Consider the following 19,335-nt stretch of genomic DNA (forward strand, 5'->3'; position numbering starts at 1 on the left):
GAATGAATCTCATTGATTGAGAAACTTATAATATCACAAGTTTATATAGTTGATTCAGGGTAAGGGGCAAAATACTACAAATCCATCCCCTCGTTGCCATCCCTCCATCTTTGTCCAAGACATTTTTGGAACCACTAGCTTGTGTACCTCTGGGATTTGATTAACAGCAAATAACCAATCTATAAAAAAACCCAATCTTAACTCAAAATTCTGTAGTGAAATAAATAAATAAAACATTCCACCGAAGGCAAATCTAATTAACATAAAATCAGGATCTAGTCTCAAAATGAAGAGCCCTCAATATATTTTGTTGGCATGTTCATCAAGAAACTACCGGCCATAAAGCATATCTTATAATATTGCCCCTAACTTTTGTGTAATGAGCTTTTTCCGACCAAAAAAGAGGTAAGGGTTTTCACACCATCTAAGAGGTGTAGTATACAGTTGCTCCTGCTTTCTCTTCCTCCCTTTAGCCTTTTTTTTTGGTTTTGCAAAGAAAAGTTTCTCTTGACGTTTTATCTACATTCGGTTCATCATAGTCACGGGCCATGACTGCTAAGCTGCGCACGTCCAATATGAGACAACCTCGATGAAGGTATTAGAGGCATCTCTTCGTCTGCATTTACATCTGAGGCAGAATTATTATTCCCTCTACTGCTTCCTCCATTGTCATCATCACTGCTATCTGGTCTATGTATGTCAGAGGACTTCTTCTCAAACTTCCAGTCCTGTGTTTAACGAAAAAAGAAATCCAAACTTGACCAAATTGTTGAATCAGAGCAGAAAGCTATAGAGAAAAGCGGTAAAAGCTGACCTTTGCAATTCTCTCTGGAATACCATCAGCAGGAACTTGAGATGCCCGAACATCCTTAACCTTCAAGTAGTTGTACATCACAACACCACATAGTGCTGCAGAAAGCAGATAATTAACGTTTAATGTGAAGCTGTGCAAAAATGTGATTGTGATTAAAGTTTTGCAGTACTTCATTTTAATAAAAAAATACCAATTGCATATCCAATAATATTCAGCCCAGTAATGGTGGACTCTGGGAATATAACAGTTGAAAGGGCGATCAGAATCCAATCTTTCAGAACACCAGCAACTCGAATGGTAACTGCTCCAGTTCTACCGATTACCAAGAAAATCGAGAAGTTCAATGCTAAAGCACAAATAGCATTAGAGAAAAAAATCCAGAAATTGAACTGGATCTGCGAAACTTCCATCCCAGGTTGCTCCAGGAAATACCAAGGTACAAATAGAAACACGAAACTGCACACAGGCCAAATGGCAAGTATGAGAAAGCAAGAATTGCGCAGCTGTAAACACCCATTAAAAGATGCTGTAGTAACTAATAACAAACTGTGTATGTTATAGATACAGGTTTGGATACAAACAAGCACATAGCAAAACCCTCACACATTGTTCCATTAGCTAAAATCCATCCCTCCGACACAATAAATCAAGTAATAAAAAGAAACAAAGCTGAATCAAGTACAGAACGAAAGAGCGACTCTATGTTGTTTTATATGCAAAATCAGTTCATTCATAATTCATACTGAGTGACAAATTGATCAAGTAATCAATAATTAACACAAACGTTATTCTAGGAGACTTAACAATTAACACGCATGGGAGACAATGGCCATTCCACCAGCAGCCTAAAAATTACGATGTCAAAAATTAAATTTAATCATTTTAACATTTTGTTAAAAGATTCATTGAAGTGTACAGAATCATGCTTCCCTATCTTTTCAAAATAAAAGAAAATGTCCAAAAGCATTAAAATCTGATATACCTGCATGGAGCTATATAATATAGACTGGTAATAGGATTTAGAGTCAAGCCCTTCTTTTGCAGGAGGACTTGAGTCAAAACCAGCCTTAGAGCTTCTGCACAGATCCCTGTGACCTGGTAAAGTGTCCCAACTACATTAAAATGAATTTCCCCGTATGAGGAAATGACAACTCCAACACTGACCAGCACCATGTTCAAGAACACGTCCCACCTTAATTTGTCAGTGCCACACAAAACAGCCACGAGAAATGTCGCCACCGGCACTGACATCAAGAATATTAGAATAAGTCTTATTTTCTTAGATATAACAGCACAGCTATGAAATTGAGGAAAAGCTCTGCAATTTATTTCCACATACTTAGGGCTTTGAGCATCTGGATGAAGGCCACAGAGATATGCAAGTAAGCAGTGTTACCAAACCTGTGAAAAGAAACAGAAATAGACAACAGATCTTATTCTTCCAAACATAGCAAGGCAGTGGTTATAGACTTGAATGAAATTGAAGCATAGCTGTTCATATAAACCAAAATCATTTGCCAGAACTAGCATTAAACATGTCAAGGTTTATCCCTTTCTAATATTTGAGCACCAGCTAGAAACAAAATATCCCCACTCATGTCCAGTGGCAGCCTCAGGAATTTTGGTCAGGGTATTCAAGAGTTTAAATTAAAAATCTTTTGAATATTATCTTCTTTTTTCTAGAAATGTTAGGAACATAGAATGTATCACCGAATGGTCACAGAAAATGCAATAGAAGGTTGAAAATAAACCCATTAATTGAGGCGTCCACATTAGCATCAATTTCGGGCTACTATTACACTTTCTGTGACCAATTCTGCGTTCTTCGCATTAATCTTTTTTTTAATGTGAGGATAGCTTTTTTGGTCTTTGTACAAAAGTACACTACTACGTATCAAGAAAAGTACTCATTAAATAAAGTGAATGGACTAGATGCATTTTGGGTGTGGCTCAAATCACCGCAACTTTAAATCGCTGTGGAACCGCCACTGCCCATGCCTCCATAATATTTCAATCCATCAAATTAGTGTTGCTACAATTAAATGCTTACCAGAGACTAGAAGCAAAGAAGGCACTTATTGGAATCACACACGTCGCATATCTGCCAATAATAAAGAGAGAAAAAAATTCAACGAAAGAAGTTTAAAAAATAAAAATAAACAAAAAAGTAAATTATTTAAAACATGAAACTGGATCTCTTACATCTCAAATGTCATTTTAACAGGAGACACAACCTGCAGATACATTTAAAAAAGAAAAGACAGAGAGAGAGAGATATGAATTAAAATCATCTAAAAACATAATAATTTTAGAGTAAAAGGAATGATATGTAGAATTAAAAAAAGGAGTACAAAGTTTTAAAGGCCAATTTCGTTTCTTCACAAGTAAAGGCAAGAAGAATGTGAGCTTGGCTGGATGCACCATAAATTGTACAGGAGCCAGAAATGTTTTTTATTAACTGATATGAAACTATATGCAAGAGGGGAGCACATTTACAACATAAATGAGTTTGTCAGAAGAACCTCATCAATTACCAGAAAAATATTGTCATTGTTTTCTTATTTAAGAAATTTAAAAATTGAGCTAGAGTACTTTTTTCAGATCTTCTAAGCATTTGTGTATCAAGATTTTAATGGGGAAATTTTCATTTTCAATGAGGGGAAGAAAAAAAAAAAAAGAGAGAGGCTCCAACGTGTCATGCCTAAGAATGCGTGCCTTTGTTGGATGATACATAAATCAGTAATTATGGTTCCCAATGTGCTCTTATCAACAACAACATCAACAAAAAGGGAAAAAAAAAGTCCACAGTGGCTCTTGGAAAAAGAGGTACAACTAGCTACAAGTCGGCACCTTTGAATTGCAACAAGATAATACCGTTGCTTTAATTATGAGGACATAGTGAAATTTTGAATACATTCTACTCGGCACAGGGAACCAGAAGGCAGAAATCTATATATTGACAAGCAACATGGCTGCCATGGCTAAGGCATGCGATGTCTAATTAACTCCCAGAAACAAAGATTTTCTGACCCTTCAACATTGACAGATAGCAACCACTAGACACTGGTTGGCTCTAGTAATTATTTAAAAGTGCACCTCACTTTGTAAGATTGGAAGACATAAATGACAGCTCATACATCTATCTGTCTAGTTGTAGAAGTAGTTTAACAACAAACAATTAGCAACTAGGTAAAAAAGAAAGCAGATCCAGAAGTTAAATTGCCAAAATTATGTGGGAAGCCATACCTTGAAAACACGAACAAGAAGGAATGCTACTAATCCAGAAAATCCCATATGAATCATTGTAAGTGTTATTGGAAATGGAAAATTGAAGTACTTTGGAGAGAGAACCCACTGCAAACATATTCATCAAATGCAAATCAACATATATGTTATCATTAAAAAAAATAGAGGGAGTATAGTTCAAGGTTTAGTGCAACTATATAAACAACTACACTTGAAAAAGACACCAAATCAAGGCCCCACAGTTTTAGATGGAGCCAGCATGGACTGAACCTATGAGCCAACAGGCCTGTCTATTGAGCAGAATTAGAGGTCTTACACGTGTGTGAAGAAGGGAAATATGTAGCTTCAAAGAAGATATAGCTTTCAATAATGAAGGCCTAACAACAATCTGAAGGTTTTAGCCATACTACTTCATTTCCAATAACAATCCCCAAAAAATTTAACTTCTTTTTTGGATCCGGGTAAAAGAGTGGCCAAACAATTCTTGATGAAGTTGGTTGGTTCTTAGGTGATCAGGAAGTGTGCCTGTGATACCTAACCGAGCTTCGAGCAGGGCAATTGTGAATGTCAAATAAAAAAACATTTAAGTTTTGCCAGTTAGATAAGTCTCATTTACATCTCAACTGAAATAAAAACTTCCAACATTTTTATTTATCACTCCATAGAAAACCCTGATAGGATCCCGTCTAAAAATACTGCAAGGCACCAAGCTGCTCTTTGACAAATTTTACAAGCACATTTAACTGTGCTATATTTATGATGGATCTTAACCATTGCAGTCAACATTGTTAGGGATTGTCTTTACATTTATTGCACACATCTAACATGTATACCCCATGACATATCAGCAAGACATGGAAAATGAACAGTAGCATATGAAGTAGGAACTACTAATACCTCTTCATGTGTGAAAACCTACTCAATGAATCCAACTACATATTTATAAATCCAGTGCATTCAAAGGAACAGGTAAACCCATGGTGTAGGAAAGCTGGTAGGAATTTTGATAATCATAGTCGTAGGCACTTTTTGAGATGTCAGGTTCCTGTCAGGCTTCATTGGACCAGATCAGACCTGACCTGACTCATATGCAAGCCTAACAAGGGCTAACCATGCATTGTTTTTAGATGTTTAAGAGCAACATACTTCAATTACAAGCAATAAAAGCCATTGATCTCTATGGTCTCAACAAGTATTGCCCTAAAGCTGATTATGTGTATTCAAATCCATGAAGTGGGGTATAAAATGTTGCTGAGATGTTACAGTGAATAGTTGGAGCTCTAACCAAAGAGAAGATGGCACTTGATCCTTAAAAAAACGGAGTAAAAGGATGGGTGGGAGGCCAAAGCATTTTCCCTGTAATTTATCAAATATGGAAACTTAATATTATCTTATATTTGGAAGGCAGATCAGTATTTAGTACATATACAAATGTAAATATACACACACATATGTACAATGTTATTCGTCATGCAATAAGGAGATTGACATTAAAGGCAACTTTCATTCAAAGAAAATGTGAACTCATAATAAGTTCTATATACAATCCTGAAGATGACATTTGTTTAAATGCAAATTATGCAATAGTAGATATAATTGTGAGAATATTAGGTTAGGCAGTGTTTCCTTTCTAAGAGATTGTGTAGGTATATATATATGGCAGTGTTTCCTTTAGGTTAGGTTTATATATATGGCAGTGTTTTAGGTATATATTTATGCAATGTTTCCTTTAGTCTTGGGGTTAGGTTTACTATATAATCAAATATATTCTTTGTATTATTACACAATTGAATATACAGAAAACTTATATGGTATCAGAGCTAGGTTTGAAACCCTAGTGCCGTTCGCTCTTGGATTCTTCTTCTCTATTCCAGATTTGTGGACTTTGTCTCTCTAGGTCAACTCCTCTATGACGTGATTATTCTCTGTTGTTGCTTCTCTTGTTCGAAGACTTCTGGTTCATCTTTCTCTGGTTCGTTGGTTCTCTTGTTCATCTTCGTCTCTGTCGTCAACCCACCTGGTCTTCTTAGTTCCTTTGGGCTTCGGATTTCACTTCCGTTGCTATCGACCTCTCTGGTTCTCTCTCTTGCTTCAACTCGTGAGGACCATCTCTCTCTCTCTCTACTTAGGCTTCAGTGATCGAAGAGGTGTTTGTCTTTGATTTGCTCGACTTCTACTTTGACTTCGGATGTGTTTAGTGGTCTTCTCCCTCTCTCTAATTCTGGTTATCGGGTTAGTTTAATACACCCTATTTTAGGCTTATTACAGATTGACTCAACATCCTTCTGTTTATTATACTTTGCCTATCAGTTCTCTTTTATTTTATTTTATTTTTGGTTTATTACAATGTCAGCTAATCAGATTGTTAGGTCTAGAAATAGGCTACTGGCTTCAGATGAGTATGTTTTCTGTCATTAGAAGGGCCATAGGAAGTATCACTGTCCCAAGAAAGGACGTCTGCTTACCACATCCTCTTAGCAGTCTCAGACCCAGTTTTGCCCTTCTCTTCTGAGTAATTTTCAAGCTCCTACCGCTTATACTGCATCCATTCCGATCTTTGATCCTGACTTGGCTTCCTTGAGTACTCCAATTACTCAGCTTCAACATATATTGTCTACCTACCAGCCCTTCTCGTTTGCCTCAGTTGTTTCCTCTCTTCATTCAGGTTTACTTGGGTCTTCTTTAGGTATCTCTTCCTCTGTCTGGATTTTTGACTCTGGTGCTTCTCATCATATGACTCCCCATCTCTCCTTACTTCAAAATTGTACTCCTCCTCCCTTTTGTATTACTATCAATACTGCTAATGGGTCTGGTATGTTTGTTATATCTCTTAGGTCTCTCCTATCGTCTGCTAGTCTGCTGTCTCTATTTCATCTGTCTTACATGTTCCTCAGTTATCTGTTAGTTTATTATTTATCAGTCAGCTTGATGCCTCCGGTTCTGAAGTTATCTTTTCTTCTTCTATCTGTTATATACAGGATTGGATGTCCAAGCGGCAGATCGGGATTAGCCGTAGAATTGGAGACCTTTATGTGGTGGAAAGCTTGCATCTGCCTATATAACTACCTCTCCGACTGCCTTTTTCTCTTTTCAATTAGATTATCTATCAAGTCATTTCTATTTGTGGCATTCCCGATTAGGGCATTTGTCTGCTAATAGCCTACGGTCATTAGCTCAATCAGGTATATTGGGTAAAGTTTCTCCTAGTCAATTTAACGAGTGTCAAGGGTGTAAACTTGCCAAAATGACAGCCTTACCTTTCCATAAAAGTACTATATCTAATCCATCATTTTCTTTAGATCATACTGATGTCTGGGGTCCTTCTCCTATTCTCACTAAAAAAGGTTCTGCATACTATGTGTTATTTGTTGATGACTGCACTCATTACACTTAAGTTTATCTTAAGACTCCCAAGTCTAACTTTTACTAGATATATTGTACTTTTCAGTCTATGGTCACTACACAGTTTGAATCTACTATTAAATTATTACGGTTTGACTTGGGTGGGGAATATTTTAAAACGGAGTTCTGTGAGTGTTTGGCCAATTCAAGTACCATTCATCAGACTTCCTGTACTGATACACTTGTCCAAAATGGTCGAGCTAAACGTAAACACCGTCATCTCCTTGAGATAGCTATGTCTTTCATTCTCTCTGCCTCTATTCTGGCTCTGTTTTGGGGTGAGGCAATTCTTGCTACTACTTTTCTTCTCAACCATATGCCTACTTTTCTTCTCTCTGGTCTGTCTCCTTATGAGGCTCTGTTTTCTCAACTTCCTAATTACTCCCTCCTTCGTGTGTTTGGGTCTACTTGTTTTGTCCTTTTACCCCGTAAAGATAGAACTAAACTGAGTGCCCGGTTTGTCTTGTGTGTCTTTTTGGGTTACAGTCTCACTCAAAAAGGTTATCGCTGTTATGACCTTGTATCTCGTCGCCTATATGTTTCCTGCCATGATACCTTTCTTGAACGTCTACCTTACTTTCAACTTCCTCCTCTCACAGCCCCAATTTCCAAAGAGGATTTGGTTCATATTGATCCATTTCCTTCTGAGGTCCCTCCTGATGAGTACATCTCTGCTGCTCTCCATGAGCTTGTTCCATCTTCTTCTTGTCTCACCTCTCCTGCTAAGTCTCTCTTCACTGTATCCCATGAGTTTGTTACATCCTTTCCACCTTCTCCCTCATTGGCTCTTTCTCCCCCTCTATTGTTAGTTTATTCTCGTCGCAAGTATCCCCTTCGCATCCATAAATAAGTAGTCAAATTTGGTTTTGCCAAAACATGCCTTTCTCCTTCTTAGACCATCTCCAACGGTTTATCAAACCCAGCATCAAATTTAAAATTTGGTGAAAAAGTTACTATTTAGTGTTCCAACGGTTGCACCAAATCGATATCAAAATGAAATTTCACCAAACAATTCATCAAACTGAGGACAGAAAGCAGATTTCATCAAAACACTGGTTGTGACCGTTGGAGGGAGGAACCGGTCAACTAGCCGGTTGCCCGGCCGGTTGACCAATCGGTCGACCGATTTCCTTAGGTTCAAACCGGTCAAAAAGGTTCAAATAGGTATTAAAAAAAAAAATAAAAAATAAATAAAAAAATTGCCTTACCGGACCGATCGGTCAACCGACCGGTCAACATCTGAAAAGGAATGAGAATGAGTCCTGGATTGATTGAAGAGTGGTAGTAGTTCCAAGAGAAGATGGGGTTGGAGTTCCAAATTGGATTGAGCTATCTTTCATTAAAGAGAGTAAGTTCAGAAGATTTTAAGTCTCCATATCTGTGACAGTAGAGTTTGAGTTGTTTGAGAAAGTTGACATGGAAGGTTGAGGTTGAAGGAGATATTGAAGGTATTGAAGACTAGCCATTTGAGCAGCTTCTGTCTGCAATCTCACAGCTTGTTCTTCCCATGTATGGTGTTCCACGAGCTCTTTGAGATTAGCCAGAGCAATGAGATGAGGTAAGCTTGAGAAAATATCAGTTCGAAAATATCAGTAAGCTTGAGATTAGCCATGAAAGTAGTGGAATCATCCTTCTTGATCTTCGTTTTCAGAAGAAGTCACTGATTTGTGCACTTGACAAATTTTCCGTGGGTGGTACATCTATCATAATGGAATAAAGATTTATGTTTTTCTCTATTGTTTGAGCCGGTCGACCCACTGGTCAACCCACTGGTCGACCAACCGGTTGACCCCCGACATTTGATACGGGATTTGATGCATCGTTGGAGCTAGTGATATCAGATTTGGTGAAATAGGTCATTTTTTACTCAGATCTGATGAAAAAGAAATGCACCGTTGGAGATGCTCTTACCTTACGTTTTTGTCTACTATACACTCTTTTTCAAAACCTCAGTCTTACAATGAGGCTTGTCAGGATCCTTATTGGATTTAATGGAGGATAAGTTGCCTGTTTTGCAAAAAACTAGCACTTGAGGGTTAGTTCCTTTACTTGTTGGTAAGAATCTAGTTAGTTGCAAATGGGTCTACAAAGTCAAGACTCATTTTGATAGTTTTTTTGAGCGCTACAAGGCTTGCCTGGTTACCAAGGGTTTTTCCCAAAAGTATGGTATTGATTATGAGGAAAACTTTGCACCTGTTGCCTAGATGACTACTGTCCGTACTTTGATATCTGTCGCTGTTGTTCGTCATTGGCCTCTTTATCTGATGGATGTTAAGAATGTTTTTCTTAATGGTCATCTCGCTAAGGAGGTTTACATACGTCCTCCCCTTGGCCTTCACCATTCTTCTGGACAGGTTTGTCGTCTTCAGCGTGCTTTGTATGGTCTGAAGCAATCTCCTCGTGCTTGGTATGATTGCTTTCAAACTGCTGTTACTGAGCTTGGATTTCATCTTTCTGCTCAAGACTCTGCTTTGTTTCTCCTTCACACCTCTGCTGGGTTTGTTGCCTTATTATTGTATGTGGAAGATATGATTATTACTGGCTTTGATTTTTCCGCTATCTCTGATGTCAAGCAACATCTCTTCCATACCTTCAAAATGAAGGATTTGGGCCCATTGCGGTACTTTCTTGGTATTGAGGTGGCTTCTTCTCCTAAAGACTACTTTCCGTCTCAGGCTAAGTATGCTAATTAAGTTATTCACCGTGCTAGTCTTACTGACACTACTGCTGATACGCCCATTAAGCTTAGTGTGAAACTTAATACTACTGATGGTATTCCTTTGCCTAATCCTACTTTATATCGAGAGCTTGTGGGTTGCTTAGTCTATCTGACGGTTACTTGTCCTGATCTTGACTATGCTGCTCATGTGGTTAGTCAATTCGTTTCTGCTCCTCGTTCTGCAGATTGGGTAGCTTTAGTTTGGATTGTTCAACTATCTTCATAGTACTATCTTCCAAGGATTACTGTTATCCTCTATTTCTTCATTGGCTTTAGTCGTTATGCTGATGCTGATTGGGCTGGTGATGTTACAGATCGTAAGTCCACTTCTGGTTGTTGTATGTTTTTGGCGATTCCTTATTTTCTTGAAAAAACAAAAAACAAATTGTTGTTGCTCGTTCTACTGCTGAAACTGAGTACCGTGCTATGACTTATGCTACTGCTGAAGTAGTTAGGCTTCGTTGTCTTCTCTCTGACTTAGGTTTCCGTCAATCTTCTCCGACCTCCTTCTATTGTGATAACCATTGTACTATTCAGATTGCCCATAACACCGTCTTCCATGAGCGAAAAAGCACATTAAGATTGATTGTCACTCTGTCCATCAACATCTGCAGTCTGGCTCTATCTCGTTTCATTTCGTCTCTTTGACTCTGCAACTTGCTGACTTTTTTACTGTGATAACCCAACCCGTACTATGCTTAATTATGCATATGATTAGATGTTTGATGTGAATTTGCAAATTTAAGTATGAGAAATATGTGAATTTGGAAAAATATCTGTTGAAAGTAGGAATATCTATTGCAATTGAAACTTTGAACTGAAATTGAAGGTCATAGAAGCTCGATAAACAAAAACTGACTTCATAGCAATGCTTAGCATGGTTTTTAGAGTCTTTGGTGAGATTTTGAATAATTATGTTTCGTAATGAATAAATTAAGATTTTTGAGTTAATTTGTATATGTATGGCCTCTTTTGTTCTTCATTTGTTGGAAGAGGGCTCCAAAGTGTGAGTTAGAGAGAGAGAAAGAGGAGAAAGCTAGGGATTCGAAAGGAATCAAGGGGCAAACAATAGATTTGAGTTAAGGTATGGAAATTTATTTACAATCTTTGTCTCTAACTCATCTTTGTCTAGAAATCATGAAGAGATTAGGAATTTTGAACTAGGGTTTTGAGTTGTGTAGTGACTAGGGCTAAAGGCATGAAATTAGACCTTAATCTCTACACCATTGTTTGCTTCGAGTTCATTTTTATGATTGATTCATGAAACAAACCCTAGATGGTTCACATAAACAAGATTGGTGAGAAAATCATTCATGAATATATGTATTTTGAACTTGTGTATGGAAATCATGAAATTGTGAAAAAATGAGACCATGAAATTGTTGTTGATGCAAGATTGATATGTTTAATGAGGAATTACACTTGTATCATGCTTACATATCATGTTTTTGAGTTGTTTTACATGGATTTGGGTTTGGGATTGAGATGAAAATGTTTGTGTTTTTGAGCCATTTTCGGACTGCCTGAGTGAGCCCAGACCGCTCGTACGGCCACGGGCTCCGCACGAGCGCCCAAGATTTTTGCGTAAACTGACTCCTCCCTATGCGCTCGAGCGGCGGCCATTTCCGCACGTGCGGAGCCAGACCGCTGGAGCGGCTGGAACGGCTGCACATGTGGCCCAACAGGAAAAAAATCCTGTTTTCTTTGTCTTGTTACCCTAACTTCCGGAATGCACTCCCAACCATATTTCAATGCTTTTAGAAGTGGAATGATGCTTGAAAACTCATTAAGGAAGGTAGTGAATAATGAAAGAAAAGAGTACAATTGAAGCAAATGATATAACCTATGAAGCATAGACACGGCAAAATGGAAGCCGTGGCGGTGTCGGATACGGGGACACGCCGGGGACACGGGGACACGCCGGAGACACGTACGGGACACGGCATCTGGCGTGTCCCCTTAATTTAATTTATTTTTTTGCAGGGGACACGCGTGTCCGAATCTGGACACGCCATGGACACGGCGAGAAGAGTAACTGAAAGGGGGAAAACGAGAACAAACCTGGTCGATCGACGATCCAGAGCCCTTCGACTTCGATCGACGATCCAGAGCCCCATTCTACTTCGACGATCCAGCCCCTTCGCCTTCGCAGAGCTCTCTCTCTGTCTCGCCTTTGCCTTCGCAGAGCTCACTCTCTCTCTCGCCTTCTCTCTCTCCCTCGCTTCTGATCCTGATCGCGATCGCGATTGCGATCGTCTCCCTCTCTCTCGCTTCTGATCGCGATCGTCTCTTGCTTCGGTCTCCCTCTCTCTCGGTTCTCTCCCGTCTGTCTTCATCTCTTGATATTATAACAATTATAATTATTATATATTCATATATAATATATATAACTCATACCTATTATTATTTTATTATATAATAACTATATATAATATATATAACTAATAACTATTATTATTTTATTATATATTATATAATAGTTATTATATAACATAAATATACTCATTAGATAATGGATAATACATATTATAAGATAATATATACTTATACATATTAATAAATAAAAAAATAAATACATGTATGTAAAATAAAATAATTAATTACAACACATTATTTAAAAATATAATAAATAAATAAAATAATTAATATGTATTAAAATAAAATATTAAAATAAAAATATTTATAAAAAAATTAAAAAATTTGCCGTGTCCCCTGCCGTGTCCGTGTCCCCATTTTTTAGAAATTGCCGTGTCCCGTGTCCGTGTCCGTGTCCGTATGCGTGTCCGTGTCCGTGTCCGTGCTTCATAGGATATAACAAATGTATGTGTGAAATGTTTATGTAGGTCGTGTGGCCAAGGAGACATCGTGAGATCAAACACACTGTGAATAGTAATATTGTACACTTAAACTCTTTGTTGCGTATCTTGAACAATGAATGGTGATTGGTGCCAACATTATGTATAGATTGGAAATGACGAAACTTCATTGGTATTACATAACATGTGCTACATGATTAACCCCGAGGCCGCTTGTTATATGATTGGGCCTGAGGCCGCTTATTATGTGATTGGGCCCGAAGCCACTTGATATCTGATTGGGCCCGAGGCCGCTTGTTATATGATTGGACCCAAGGCCGCTTGTTATGTATTTGGGCCCGAGGCCACTTGTTAGATGATTAGGCCCAAGGCTGCTTGATATATGATTGGGTCCGAGGCCGCTTGTTATATGTTGGACCTGAGGCCGCTTGATTTATATGATTATGGATTTTGTGAAAACCTTATGATCATCTACTTACACTGCTTTACTGTATTATTACTCATTAAGCTTCGCTCACCCAATTTTATGTATGCACATATAGGTGATCAGCAGCATGGAGCACACCCCTAAAGTTAGCTTCAGGAACCTTTTTGTCACCCAATCGAGTTATGCCTCTGAGATGGAGTTTTGTCTTGACTCACACCACACCTTGACCTTATTTTGTTTTTGCTTCCATGGTCTTGGGTTTTAAACACTATGTACAATTTTTCTATGGTTCTCATATTTTCAATGGGCATGTACATGAATTAATGTGTTATATGGTTATCTCTACGATCTTGCTCATGATTGACACAGCTCAATGGATTCCTATTTATTATACGCTTCCGTTATGGCCCCATTAACATAAATATTTTGTATGATCGTTTGAGACCTTCGGTAATCCACGGATTACTGACCGGTTATGACCCAAACTTTTAGAGGCGGTTTCGGGTCATGACATTTATCAAGACTCACACCACTGCTCGGTTTCTATTTCTTCTTAGCAAACTCTCGGTATTTTCTGCTACAACACTATGAGTTTGAGCGGGGGTGTGTGTGAGAATATTAGGTTAGGCATTGTTTCCTTTTCTAAGAGATTGTATAGGTGTATATATATGACAATGTTTCCTTTAGGTTAGGTTTATATATATGGTAGTGTTTAAGTGTATATATATGGCAATGTTTCCTTTAGTCTTGGGGTTAAGTTTACCATATAATCAGATGTATTCTTTGTATTATTACACAATTGAATATACAAAAAACTTTTAGAAAACTTACAATAATAATGAAAAAGATGTTGAAAACTATGAAACTTTTGTGCATTGAAAGTTATTAGCAAAGATCCAGAATAAAGTGACATTATTTTGCACATATATGAGCTTCTACACTCTCAAATTTCAGAAGCTGTAGAACAACAATAAGTGGACAAACATATCCTCCTCCATGCAATTTTGAAGGCAAAGTATATTCATCCAGTGGTATAAAATAGAAATCCATACATGGACTGTGAGTAAAGATGTTAAGCTTACCCAAAAAAAATTAAAAACAAATGAAGATGCTGAAATATACAAATCAAACAATAATTGCATTACCTTGTTGTACAATATAACTCCAGATGAAAGCATAATGTAGATTAGCAAGTACAGATAGGTCAAGAGAAGTGATTTATCAATCATCTTTGCCATTCTTTTCTTCACAAGATGATGCTAACCTATCAATCCCTGGCTCCAAATAATCTGCAAAAGGAGTTTTCCCTTGAAAACAAAATATAAGACAATTATTGGCATATCCAACCAGAAATTCAGAACAGTTTTCTTAATTCAGAGTGTGAATTCATCTATAGGAGTGCTATATTTATCAATTTATACAACTGCTGCCAGGCTTCAGGATATCTGAAATCGTCATAAACGAGAAAATCCACAGAAATTGTGCAATATATCCATAGCTTTACCTAATAAAATACAAAACTAAATACCAAAAAAAAAGATTGAAAAAATAAAAAACAACATGGAGAGAAGTTGCTGAGTGATCACAGAAGCATAACGTGTGCAGAACAGGCAAAAGATCATTATAAAGTAAAAGAAAGCAGAATTAAAGAAAAAGAAAAAAAGCAACCATTGTAGAATAGGTTCCTACAATAAAGCTAGAATGTTCCTGAAACAATTTTTAAAAAATAAATAGTTGTTACTGTCATGGAGTTGTCCGGTTCTTTTAATGTGCAAGTTGAGATTGCTTTCTAATATGATCTTGGCTAACAGTGAAGAGGGATGGCTTAGTTCTTTTGATTTGAATAACACCATTTAATGTTGATCTGAAAATTGGTTTGGCTATTGTCCTCCTTTGCTGGTAATGTTATCTTCAATCTCTGCTTATCTTTGTGTCATTGTTCTGCTAAGGTGTTGCCATTCTAGATGGTTGCTGAATTTTGTGTTGTTGGGATATTGAGACTGTTTCCATTTTAAATGGTTAATGATGTCTAATTCTCAGTTCGGAAAGATAAATTCAAGTCTTGAAATCTTGGTGTTTTTCCTGCCTTGATACAAAAATGGTATACAAACTGTATTGATGAATCCTGATAAGATTTTGACAATCCAGATGGTTGAAGCTACTGCTAAGGTTGGTTCAGCCTTATGAATTGTGTCTTTTATAGGAATTTTCCCCTTTGTATAGCCTCCTATAGATGAAGGTTGCTTCAAGTAGATATCTTGTATGTCCTAGGGTATGCCCATGTTTACCATACATTGATATATCCTTTCTAAAATTTTCTAACTTACCACACACAGAAACAGCAAAACAAGTAATGTCCTTGAACTGTAAATTTCAACTATTGATTCCAGATGTCCTCAAGAATAGATCTAGGTGGTGCGGTGGGAACATAAAACAAAACAAAACAGGCTAATGAACTTAAATTCCAGCACTGATGCTTTGGTTGCTCCATGTTTCAGTTACAAATAGAAATCACAAAAACACATATGGCCTCAAATATATGCTTTCATTTTTCTTGTTTCTTGTCTATGTCTGTCCCTGAATATTGATTTCAATAATGCCAGAAGTCCTTGATAGTAGACTTGGGACAAAGGAACCTCCATCAGAACTACATAGAGAAAACTAAAGTTCCACTCCAGTCTTCTCTGTTGGTTTCCTCCACGATCCCAAGGAACAAGACAGGGATGGCCCACTAGGCAATGCTACATTGGGGAGGCAAGACTAAATGATTTCATATAATTGTTCTAGTTGCAGCTGAAAGTGACTGTAGCAATGTTTCCAATAAAATATTTCAAGAGTTTGAATAAAGGAGGGCATTAAAATGGAAGAGCTAACTTGCTATATATCACCTTTCATCTAATCTCATCCTTGAGTAGTACAGAAGATCACGACTCTAATGATGTAATAATGCAGGCCTGGCCATGGGATGATCAATAAAAAGTAAAATTAAAAAAGCATTAAAATTTGGGACATCGGTCGGATTCAAGCCTCACCCACTTGGGATTAATTGGAACCATTTATAAAAAACAATAAATAAATAAATAAATAAAGCCTAATAGAGTCTTATATTGTGATTAATTAAGGTAGTTGTTATAGTATATGATATTTTTATGTTTTGTATGGAAAGGATGATGTTAAAAATAAAACTAATCCACAAGTAAGATGGTTACTATCCTTAACTTACAACAACTCACATGATATGATCAGATCAGATCAGATCAGCCTCTCATATTGACAGTGATTGCTGGTAATAACTGCGAGTAGCCATTTCTGCATCAGTACTTAAAACTTGGAAACAAGTAGCAATAACGTTTTTTTTTTTTTGTTTCCAAGAATGCGGCTTTGATTTGTAATTGTTAGTAGTATTTTTCACATCCGTACACAATTACACACAGATATACACATTATTAGATAATTCAATAGAATTTGTACGTACAGAATATATATATATAAAATATACGAGCGACATTAGCATTTGTCATAGAGGATCGATGTGGTTGAGTAAATTAGGAAGAAATATAGTGATCTGAAACAGAATGAAAATATAGGGGAGGAGGAATGGCAATGCAGAAGCTGATCTAATTCCAAGAAGAGGGGGAAAGAAATGAAAGGACCTAAAACAAGTAAGCAAAATATGAATGAAGAAATAGTAATAATACCTCAAAGATGGAAACAACTAAGTCCGAATCTGAAGATGAAGCGTCCAACCGACGCCGTGCTTGAGAAAGACAGAGTGAGAGAGATCCCCAATCTTATCTTTTACCACCACCACCAACCAATACATCAAGAGAGGGAGAAAGAGAAAAGACTTGTCTAAAGAAGAAGAAATCTAACTGGGAGACGATGGATCAGAAAATTCTGCTACAATCGGAGGGGAGGGCGAGCCCTAATAGAAACAACCACTAGTAGTACTAGTACTCACTCGTTGGCTTAAACAAGTTATTTGAGAGAGAGAGAGCGGCTATCTATCTATCTATCTCAGGAGGAGGAGAGCACGAAACCACAAAAGACAGCTACAAACAACTTCCTTCCTGCCTTTCCTTTCGTATTTTGATAACACTAGTCTTTTTCATCGAATTTACACCTCGTTTGAAATGTGGATTAATTTTTAATTTTTTAATTATTTTAATTTGAAACTAAAAAATTTCATTTATAATAAATTTTTTTAATTATTTTTTTTAAAAAAATAATTATAATTTAAATATAATATTTTACCTTATTACAATCAAAATTCTATTTTGATCCCTACCCATCTCAATCCATCTTTTCAAATCCGTGCTTGAAAGTCTCTTTTTACTCGTACTCATTCTTAACAGTTGTCTCACCCCCTCTCTCACACACACAAATAACCTCTCTCACCGAATCAACAAGAATCATACAAAAAACATCATTGAGAAAATGACTAATAGGTTATCTGGCTGAAAGGCCAGAAATTTGTCTCTTGCAGGTAGAGTCACCCTTGTGAAATCTGTTACTTCTACCATACCTAATCATCTCATGCAAACTATGGAATTACCTAGGCATATCTGTGATAAAATTGACAGCTTAAATAGAAATTTCCTTTGGGGTAGCATTGATTCTGTTAAAAAAGTTCACTTGATTAACTGGAACCAAGTTTGCAAAAGTAACAGAAATGATGGGTTGGGCATTAGGAAAATCAGGGACAAAAACTCTGCTCTGATATCCAAACTTGGATGGAAAATTACTAGTAAGGCTAATAATCTCTGGTGCACAATTCTTCAATCAAAATACCTTAAGCACCATTCCATTTTCAATTGGCCCATAAAGAGAAAAGCATTCCACACCTGGAAAAACATAATTAAAAACAGAGAGGTTTTGAAGGATAACATCAAATGGAATGTAGGAAACGGTGAGAATATCTTATTCTGGACTAATGAGTAGTGTGGCACAGCACCACTGTGTAGTAATAACCAGGGCCCTCACATTGATTGCACAACAACTATTAGCTCCATTTTGGATGATGAAAGCCAATAGGACTTGACCTCAATTCAAAACCTGATCTCCCAAAGAAAAAGATAACACTCTACACATCCACAGGCCTAGGTTTGTGACTTTCATGGATACTCCTACCTGGCAAGGCACCACCAATGCCAACTTTACTACTTCAGCAACCTACAATTCTATTTCCCACCAGGATGAGAATGGCTTGGATTGGCAATGGGTCTGGAAAATTTAGGCCCCTCAGAGACTAAAAAGCTTCCTGTGGCTGGCTATGTTTAGAAGACTACTTACAAACCAGATGAGATTCACAAGGAATCTTACAGATTCAGACATCTGTTCCAGATGTCAAACTGCTTACTAAGAGGCTGTCCCAAAGCTAAAATAATCTGGGTCAATTTGAAAAACCTCACCTAGTGGCAGGAAGGAGATAGGATACCTCTACCTGAATAGCTTAGCTCCAACATGAAAAGTAAGAACAAGATGGCTGACATCCAATGGACAACTATTTTCCTGTCTACTATTTGGAATATATGGAAAGATAGGAACAGAGAAGTGTTTGAAAACCATACTCAACTTGCATTCATCAGCACAGCCAAAATACTTTAGCAAGCTCAAGAAATTCAGGAAACTTTTTTAAACCCACTTCACCCAAATTATTCAGCATCGCGTCTAACTGTCTGGTTTGCTCCTTTTGCAGGGTAATTGAAATTGAATATTGATGGAAGCTCTAAAGGAGATCCAGGCCAATCTGGGTATGGTGGTCTATTGAGAGATGAAGGAGGCACTTGGTTGTGGGGCTACCATGGCTACCTGGGGAATTGCACGAGCTTAGAAGCTAAACTTTGGGGACTCTACCGAGGACTCACCATCATCATGCAGAAAGGAATGGCAAACATAGAGCTTGAGATAG

The 19,335-nt window shown here is 37.3% G+C and overlaps 1 protein-coding gene across 5 annotated transcripts; it reads right to left on the bottom strand.

Moving 5' to 3' along the window:
* Positions 1-197: 197 nt before the first annotated feature.
* LOC114323384 (putative sugar phosphate/phosphate translocator At1g48230) lies at positions 198-17,532 on the bottom strand. Of its 5 annotated transcripts, XM_082877279.1 has the most exons (12): positions 17,123-17,484; positions 16,658-16,717; positions 16,313-16,378; positions 14,570-14,731; positions 4,061-4,168; positions 3,017-3,048; positions 2,865-2,915; positions 2,154-2,215; positions 1,797-2,058; positions 1,005-1,270; positions 815-909; positions 198-728 (listed from the first exon to the last, which is right to left on the bottom strand). In XM_082877279.1, exons 4-12 carry the CDS (start codon positions 14,660-14,662, stop codon positions 540-542), a joined length of 1,158 nt encoding a protein of 385 aa, XP_082733405.1. In that variant the 5' UTR covers positions 14,663-14,731; positions 16,313-16,378; positions 16,658-16,717; positions 17,123-17,484; the 3' UTR covers positions 198-539. The 5 variants fall into 5 exon arrangements, with proteins under 5 accessions (XP_082733405.1, XP_082733404.1, XP_028126780.1 ...); XM_082877278.1 differs by lacking the exon at positions 16,313-16,378 and having other exon boundaries at positions 17,123-17,524; XM_028270979.2 differs by lacking the exon at positions 16,658-16,717 and having other exon boundaries at positions 17,123-17,487.
* Between the last annotated feature and the right edge of the window lie 1,803 nt (positions 17,533-19,335).

This window comes from Camellia sinensis, chromosome 7 (genome assembly GCF_055761805.1).
Source record: "Camellia sinensis isolate YWXY chromosome 7, ASM5576180v1, whole genome shotgun sequence".
Taxonomy (NCBI): Eukaryota; Viridiplantae; Streptophyta; class Magnoliopsida; order Ericales; family Theaceae; genus Camellia; species Camellia sinensis.